This window comes from Mercenaria mercenaria, unplaced genomic scaffold (assembly GCF_021730395.1).
Source record: "Mercenaria mercenaria strain notata unplaced genomic scaffold, MADL_Memer_1 contig_5097, whole genome shotgun sequence".
In the NCBI taxonomy this organism is placed as follows: domain Eukaryota; kingdom Metazoa; phylum Mollusca; class Bivalvia; order Venerida; family Veneridae; genus Mercenaria; species Mercenaria mercenaria.
The window spans coordinates 5,836-15,364 of NW_026463382.1; the positions used below are offsets into that span (position 1 = coordinate 5,836).

The 9,529-nt window shown below is 35.9% G+C and overlaps 1 protein-coding gene across 1 annotated transcript; it reads left to right on the forward strand.

Annotated features, from left to right (window-relative positions):
* The first annotated feature begins 217 nt into the window (after positions 1-217).
* Positions 218-4,109, forward strand: LOC128554531 (anhydro-N-acetylmuramic acid kinase-like). Its single transcript, XM_053535802.1, has 2 exons — positions 218-1,511; positions 2,318-4,109. Exons 1-2 carry the CDS (start codon positions 768-770, stop codon positions 2,714-2,716), a joined length of 1,143 nt encoding a protein of 380 aa, XP_053391777.1. The 5' UTR covers positions 218-767; the 3' UTR covers positions 2,717-4,109.
* The last annotated feature ends 5,420 nt before the right edge of the window (positions 4,110-9,529 follow it).

Consider the following 9,529-nt stretch of genomic DNA (forward strand, 5'->3'; position numbering starts at 1 on the left):
GTAATAATGTGTGTTACTATGTATAACATGCTGCAAAGATCAAAGGAAAATTGCCGCACTATGCGATAATCTACCTTATTGATTTGTCAGTAGTCATTTAATAGATTTCAAATGGAATTCACCATCAATATCGAAGTATATATTAAGAAAGAAAAGGAAGGGAGCAGTTTAATTGTATACGGGACCACCATTACCGTACAATTACGATTATGGTACGCGCACGGTTTGGGTAATCGTCTGGATCGTTGATAAAGTTGTAAACTATACTATAAAACTTTGGAGGGAACTTGATATTGATGTGTATTGTGATTGATTTTTAACCATCTGTTCCCTACACAGAGAACAACCAAACGTACTGTACGATAGCGTTTTCCACATAACGGAAATTGATTTATGCCAGGTATACTGTATCACAGTGTATACATATTAATATTGCGAGTTACAGGAAATAAATTTTAACTGTTGTAAATAGATTGCTAGTACAAGGTCATGCATGCCTAAAGATGTGGCGAATAGTGTGGATTTAGATTGAAAGAAAATTGTCAAGTGGCACGTACACGACGTGGATCAAACATACTGTTTTATTAAAACTGAAAGAAAACATTTGTGTACAAGAGCATTACATTCATCATATTTATTGAGCAATTGACTGATTAATTGATTTAATATCTACGCGCCAAATTTAGTTTATTCACTGCGAAAGAATACGATGTTCTGCTGCCACTCTCGGTGTTAATGAAATATTTTAGGTGACAGTTAATCGGAGTATGGCGACATTTGTCGGGATAGGTTGTATGTCTGGATCATCCCTAGATGGTTTGGATATTTGCTGCGTTGAGTTCACGGGTGACGTCTGCTCCGATTTGTGGGGCTATCGTATTCTGACTGCCGAGACTGTACCATATACCACAGAGTGGACTGACAGGCTTAGAGATGCTGCAAAACTTTCAGGCGCGGATCTTATTAAACTACACGTGGACTACGGGCAGTTTGTTGGGCGAACTGTTTCAGAATTTATAGAAAAGAACAATTTGGCGAACGTTCAGTTTATTTCATCACACGGACATTCAGTTTTCCACCAGCCTACTGACGGATTTACTTTTCAACTTGGTGATGGGCAGACGACATCAACGCATCTTACAGTTCCATATGTCTGCGACTTCCGATCCAAAGATGTTTGTCTTGGTGGTCAAGGGGCACCACTTGTCCCGTGCGGAGAACGTTTCTTATTTACAAACAATGAGATGTGTGTCAATTTAGGAGGAATAGCTAATATCGGTATCAAAGGACACAGCGGTTACGACGTTTCCACGTGCAATATCGTGCTGAACCGTCTTGCTTCGCAGATAAATGGCAAATTCCTTTTTGACAAAGACGGTCAGCTAGCACGGAGTGGAAGAGTTGTCAGTGAAGTACTTGAAAAACTGAATGACTTGTCATATTTCGGACAGCCGCCTCCAAAATCTCTGTGGAAAGATTACATTGAAAAAGAAATATATCCGCTTTTAAATGTAAGTAGATACACGCTGCATCCATTTTGTGCATGAAGTTTCATTGAAAACTTTCCATGCGCAATATTAGGTTCTCAAAATACATTTCAAAGGAAATAGAATTTCCGTCATGGATATATCGGTTTAAAATTATTACAGAATTTTCATGACTATAACTGAGTATGGACAACTTTTATTCTTTATATAACAGGGTAGCAAAGTCACGTGACTTCGGTATTGCGATTCTGGTAACACTTTTGCTTATAATCATCTAATTATTTGACGGGTTTTAATACTACGACAAAAAGGCGTCGAAGACAATAGGAGTGCTTTCCTTGTCATAAAAACGTCCAGACATTCTCAATACTTTCCTCAAACACTTCGCTTTTTTTTTCACTGACCAAATGTGTAAGCAACGGGCACACTGGACTTTTGGTGAAGTATTTGAAGAAAATATTGGAATGTGTGGCAGACGCTCGTTTTCCTATCTTCGACACTTTTTGTCGAAGTATTAAAATCCGTCAAGTAATCTATCTATCTATCTATCTCTGGATACTGCCAACCCCTCTCGCGAGAGTTATAGGCAGGAAATAAGTGCACGTATAAGATAAAAGCAAAAATGTTATCTAAACCCCGTGTGTACGATACCGAAAAGTCACATGGGTTGTCCACTCTGTATCATATACGTTTTGTATTGATTTGGTGACAGCTTAAAAGTCAATTAATATATAATTTTTCTTCGCTAACATATGTTGTTTTCATTTGTCTGATATGAAAAGAATCCACAAATTGTTACTCATAATTATAGATGTATTGTTAACTTTCAGAGGGAGCAGTACAAAATAGAAGATTTGTTGCGCACATGCACAGAACACGTGGCATTAAAGGTTGCGGAAGCATGCATTGATGCCAAAGAGCTAATGCCCGACACCGTCAATACCCCTAGCGTTCTTTTTACCGGGGGAGGGGCGCTGAATAAATTCCTTATTGAATTAATCATAGAAAAATTGGACGGTCAAGGGTTTGAAGTGGAACAAGCAGATGAGGATACGATCAATTTCAAAGAGGCGTTGATTTTCGCTTTCCTGGGATTAAGGTGCTTGCTTGGCGAGGAAAATGTATTCCGAGAAATAACAGGTTCATCAAGTGATACAATTTCCGGCAGTATTCATAGACCGCTGCCAGTTGGCACTGTCAAACCGATCAGTCTGTTGAGTGCGAGATAACTGTGCAGTTTACACGTGATTGTTTACCTTGACACAAATAACTTTGCTGTTTACATTATCAATCTTGTCTGCAGTAGGTGAAACAACAGTAAAATTTACGAACAGAAATATTTCACTAGATAGATTTAAAGAGAAAATCGTTAGTTAATAAAGTTGGTTCTCTATTACATGTGTACCCCGAGGTGTATGTTTTTGCGGTCCAGGAGTCATTTCGACAAATTACTCGAAGATAAGCATAAGGTTGGTTTGAGGTTTCTTGATAAATGCCCGGGAATAATGACCTGTAGTAGGCCTACATACGAGTCAGTAGCCACATTGTGTTTTTTGTTTTAAATTAAACTACCTCATTTCAAACGAGTAATTATTCTTTCTAAGTTTGACATGAAAAGTTCTAAAATATGAAAATAGTGTATGAAAATAATGTAGGGGATTTTTGCTAAGAAAATTACTGCAGTTGTTCTTTTTCACTGGACATGCGGCTATTATTAGAAGGTTATCTGTCCATACTGTACTGCTGATAAAACCTGATAAAACAAAGAGCTTTAATTGAGTCAGAAATTGTCTTGTATAATTCAGTATGTCCACGCATCGATGTGGGTTCGAAACCTCACTTGAAGTGTAGAATAGTTGAAGCCATCCAGCTGGGCTTACATAGTCAAGTTCCGTAGTTCTACCCCGGTGTCCATCCGTGACGAAATAATGATCGGAGAGGCACATCAAAAGCATTGATGCAACAAAGCAAAAAAAAAAGTATATTATTAGATAAGGCATGTTGTAAACAGATAATCATTAGATGTAAAACTGTTCCAGTTTATGAACAAATACCAAGGCTACAATAGTGCACTGCTTTTCGGACTGTAAATATGTAAACATAACTGATACAGTTTGCAAATTCATCAAATTCTGCTGTATTCCAATGGTGTGCATTCATCTGTCAAAAGAATATCATTATGCCTATACATGTAACAATTATCACCAGACATGTTGAGACGCACGTATTTATAAATGCGACTAATTACAAAAACAAGAGGCCCACTAATGCCCTGTATCGCTCACCTGACCTAGTTATGACCTGAACTGATGAAAACAAACATTCTGACCTTGCTTAAAGATATAGTGGACCCAATTTGAACAATTACTTCATTGTATCACTATGTATGTAATTATAAAATTTGCATGTTCAGTATTGTGTCTTAGGTTTAAAATACTTAACACATGTAAAGCCAAACACAGTATAAATGTGTGCTACTGATAGAAAATGGAAGTTTTTTAACAACTGCCTGTTATGAATGAATGGTTTTTAAATGTGAATGAAGATTTACAAACACAGTTTATTTACATATTTTGTTAGCTTTAATTCTCTACATTTAAAGTTAGTCTCTAAAAAATAAACTATTCTAGTTAAATATTTTCAACGAATATCTTTAATATACAAGAGGACCATGTGGGTCCTGAATCGCTCACCTGTCCCCACATGACCCAGTTTTGAACTGAATATGACATTGTTTTTTCTATTATTTGACACAGTGACCTAGTTTTTGAGCTCATGTGACCCAGTTTTGATCCTGACCTAGATATCATCAAGATAAAAATTCTGACCAATTTTCATGAAGATCCATTGAAAAATATGGCCTCTAGAGAGGTCACAAGGTTTTTTATTATTTGACCTACTGACCTAGTTATTGATGGCACGTGACCCAGTTTCAAACTTGACCTAGATATCATCAAGGTGAACATTCTGACCAATTTTCATGAAGATCCATTCAAAAGTATGGCCTCCAGACAGGTCACAAGGTTTTTCTATTTTTAGACCTAATGACCTAGTTTTTGACCGCAGCTGACCCAGTTTCAAACTTGACCTAGATATCATCAAGATGAACATTCAGACCAACTTTCATACAGATCCCATGAAAAATATGGCCTCTAGAGAGGTCACAAGGTTCTTTTATTATTTGATCTACTGACCTAGTTATTGACGGCACATGACCCAGTTTCGAACTTGACCTAGATATCATCCAGGCCAACATTCTGACTGATTTTCATGAAGATCCATTCAAAAGTATGGCCTCTAGAGAGGTCACAAGGTTTTTCTATTTTTAGACCTACTGACCTAGTTTTTGACTACAGTTGACCCAGTTTCGAACTTGACCTAGATATCATCAAGATGAACATTCAAACCAACTTTCATACAGATCCCATGAAAAATATGGCCTCTAGAGAGGTCACAAGGTTTTTGTATTATTTGACCTACTGACCTAGTTATTGATGGCACGTGACCCAGTTTTAAACTTGACCTAGATATCATCAAGATGAACATTCTGACCAATTTTCATGAAGATCCATTCACAAGTATGGCCTCTAGAGAGGTCATAAGATTTTTCTATTTTTAGACCTACTGACCTAGTTTTTGAAGCAGTTGACCCAGTTTCGAACTTGACTAAGATATCATCAAGATGAACATTCAGACCAGTATTCATACAGATCCCATGAAAAATATGGCCTCTAGAGAGGTCACAAGGTTTTTTTATTATTTGACCTACTGACCTAGTTTTTGATGGCACATGACCCAGTTTCGAACTTGACCTAGATATCATCAAGATAAATATTCTGACCAACTTTCATGAAGATCCATTGAAAAGTATGGCCTCTAGGGAGGTCACAACGTTTTTCTATTTTTAGACCTACTGACCTAGTTTTGGACCGCAGTTGACCCAGTTTCGAACTTGACCTAGATATCATCAAGATGAACATTCTGACCAACTTTAATAAAGATCCCATGAAAAATGTGACCTCTAGAGTGGTCACAAGCAAAAGTTTACGCACGGACGACGGACACTGCGCGATCACAAAAGCTCACCTTGTCACAAAGTTACATGTGAGCTAAAAACAGGTAGAATTGTTAACAAGGTTTTTCAATGATTTTACCTAGGTACCTCATTTTGTAACCTAGATGACCAGAAGATTCATGAAGGTAAGGCCAAAATTGTGTCCTCCATTGTGTTAATAGCCCAACTGTTGACTACAGACAACAATGGACAAGGGGATCACAGTAGCTCTTCATGAGCACTTCATACTCGGGTGAGCAAAGAAACAGTCAAGAACTCCAAGAGTGCTACTGTGCAGCAAAACATTTAGTTTTGACATAATTATTAGATGATGTGAAAATATCCATCATCTGTAAAGGAAATAAGTGTGGGGGTTTGAATTTTGAATGTGATCACTAATTAGATGCATCATTGTAAAGATAATTATAAATGCAAAATTCATAATCAAATGATGAGCATCAAATATTCTCTCTGAAAATTATTGCTTATTAATAATTCTAGGGAGAACTGAGAACTGCTTTAAATAGCAATCTATTTTAAAATTGACCACATACATAATACTTCTTTTTTCTTTGTTGTCATCCTAAATTTACCTCTCCCAGACATGTAAGCAGAAAGACAATTTTACTCAAACTCCCCTATATATAAAGGCGGTTTTGAATCTGGAAATGATCCCAGTTGTTTTAAGAGTCAGGTGGTTTTTGTTCACAGGTGTTCTCTGTTCACATGTGGTCTCTGTTCGCATGGGGTATCTGTTTACAGGTGTTTTTTGTTAACAGGGGGTCTCTGTTCACAGCTGGTTTTTGTTAATAGGTCTTTGTTAACAGGAGGTCTCTGTTCACAGGTGGTCTTTGTTAACAGGTGGTTTTTGTTAACATGTGGTCTTTGTTCACAGGTGGTCTTTGTTAACAGGTTTCTCTGTTCACAGGAAGTCTCTCTGTTCACATGTGTTTTTTGTTAAAAGGAGGTCCACAGGTGGTCTTTGTTAACAGGAGGTCTCTCTGTTCTCAGGTGGGTTCATAGGTGGTCTTTGTTAACAGGAGGTCTCTCTGTTCTCAGGTGGGTTCACAGGTGGTCTTTGTTAACAGGAGGTCTCTCTGTTCTCAGGTGGGTTCACAGGTGGTCTTTGTTAACAGGAGGTCTCTCTGTTCTCAGGTGGGTTCACAGGTGGTCTTTGTTAACAGGTCTCTTTGTTCACAGGTGGTCTTTGTTAACAAGAGGTTTCTGTTCACAGGTGGTCTTTGTTAACAGAGGTGTCTCTGTTCACAGGTGATTTTTGTTAACAGATGGTTTCTGTTCACCGGTGTTGTTTTTTTGTTAACAGGTGGTCTCTGTTCACAGGTGGTCTTTAGACAGGTTTGAACATGTATGTACTTCATTTTACTGAACATGAAGACTTTCACTTTAAATTTTATAGATGTAATGAAAACTTGAAATTTTATAAAATATTAAATGTTTACTCTGATATAACTTACTGAAATTCGTATAACTCTTAGTTAATGAGGTATATAATTACATTTTTATGTGTTGGCATATATAATAATATACTAAATGTATATTTAAGTATCAGCCAACTAAAGCCTGTAAATACACCTGAATATAAATATTTAACATGATCATGAAAATATAAAATTCTATACAACACCTGTTCACTGTGTGATGAGCATGGTATCATGAAAACATAAAAATTTATATATTAAATTAACGAGCATGACATCTGAATTACTGTTTTATTGTCCCAAATATCTACAAAATTAATGTTTTCAGCTGACAGCCAGAATGTCATATTAAGTTTGGCAGCTGTAGCCTAACTTTCTGGCACCATTTCCCATCTCCAGTAAAATTTAAACTTGACATGATGTCTACTGTCTTAAAATTTCTGACATGTGGCAACCATTACTATAATGGAACCTTCCCCTCATCTACCTCAAAATTGATCTTCACTATTTGTAAGGTGTCCCAAACCAACAAGATTCATCTGGTAATCAAGCAAGATTGATGTCTATAATACATCTTTCACCATCATGCTGTTTCAGTCCTATTTTTCCATTAGTGTCAAATGACTTGCATGAGGAAAACTTCACCTCAACTTCTTTGAAAATATGATGAAAAGTTTAACACCCTAACTCTGAAAATAAAATCTGCTGCATTATAAAAAGAATGACTGTGAGTTTTGACTTTGAACAAGTAACCACAAGTAAAGTTTATTTCTGAGCCAATAATCTGAAAATATCATGGTATCTTGTCAAGAACACATTTAGACAACCAAATTAAAAGATTTTCCAACTCTCAGTTGGAGTCCTTAGAGACAAAAAACACATGTAACTGTCTTGCATTTGGAAAGAACAGAAATCAATGTATTGATGCATTTGTCTGATGAATTAAACAATCTAGACCGATAGGAAACTGGTCCTGGTTTTGTTGCCATACTGTTTATTTTGATGTTTACACTGGAGATCACACCACTGCAATCAGATGTTTACCATGCAGTAGCCCTGATATTCCTGTTGGCAATGTGTTATATGTCCTTGCATGTCAATCAAGTTAACTCTTAAAGGTGGATAATCAGATTTTGATCAAGTAATGGATTTCTTCCCAAGTTTAACAAGATTAATGATCATTTACACTTATTTGTATTCACTGATTACTAAATACACGTTAGATTTAAAATGGATATAATACAAAATTGAATTTTCCATCCTTGATGCCATACCAAGATGCCAATAGAATGATGTGAATAAAAGAACTATTGTATTATATTAAAAAACTTTGTCAAAGATTTTTAGTGACAGCCAAAATTCATAAGAATTTAAAATTTGCAAAAATATTATTACCTCCCTTCATCTATTTTGTTTGCACAACTAGAATAGATTGGGAATGAATTAATTCGGATGATACACTCTGTTCTAAAACTTGCCTTTTGATTCAGATTGTTGAAACATCCCAATATCTATCAAATGCAGAAATTATATTGAAATCAAAACAGACAATCCTTTTTTTTAATACTTCCATATTAAAAGGGAGAAATTAAACTTTTTATAAAAATAATAAAATATACATTTCCTATAGAGATCTAACACTATGTAATGGGCCTTTAACCAAAGCAAAACATACTTGCAGTACAGTCACAGACCTACAAAAGTGATTTGTTTGTCATGACTAATGTGTCACTTAGAGTTACATACAGACACAAGAAAACAGTTACTGGAATGTACAATGTTTCCAGCTTGTTCCGTGTGAATTTGTATAAGACTACCACTATCTGGCATCATCTACTGAATATATAACAACACTTATTTTTTGACAGTGACGTGTCGATCACTTTTTATTGTATTTGGATGTTCTTTTATGAATGCTGGAATGACCTTACATGAACAAGCTCAGCTTGTCCGTATACTGTAATGAATGCCGCATGTATATGCAGATTTTCAAGTAGTTGTTTTCTGACAGATTTTATGTAGATCATGTGAAACTTCTTATCTCTTTACAAGATAAAAATAATATCTACTGTAAATAAAAAGGTATTTACGTCTTTTTATGGTTTGAAACTTACATTTCAAGTTAGCCTGTGAATCAATATTAAAATTACACTGCTTTCCAGATGTGGTGTAGATAGATGTTATATCTAAGACTGAGATTGAATGAACGAGATAGTTACGTCAAGTGTTGACTATCTAGAAACTAGCTGCCAGCCTGAAAGTCTTCTTTACCTTCTGAGGAGATGGTCACAGTTATGGCTGACATTTGGAAACCTTGAAGTTTTATATAAACCTAAATCTACAGCAGCATAATCAACCCGCCACAAACGTTTACTGTGTTCAGGAAACGGCAGTTTTTTCATGAACCTGATGAAAATTGGATTTCCATGGACTAGTAAGTTCAGTGGGGATAATGAAATGATCAAATCTGACTTGCTGTCTAGTCAAACAATCAAATAGTAACAAGAAAAAGTTGAGAAAAATATCAGATTTATTGCAAATAATTGTAT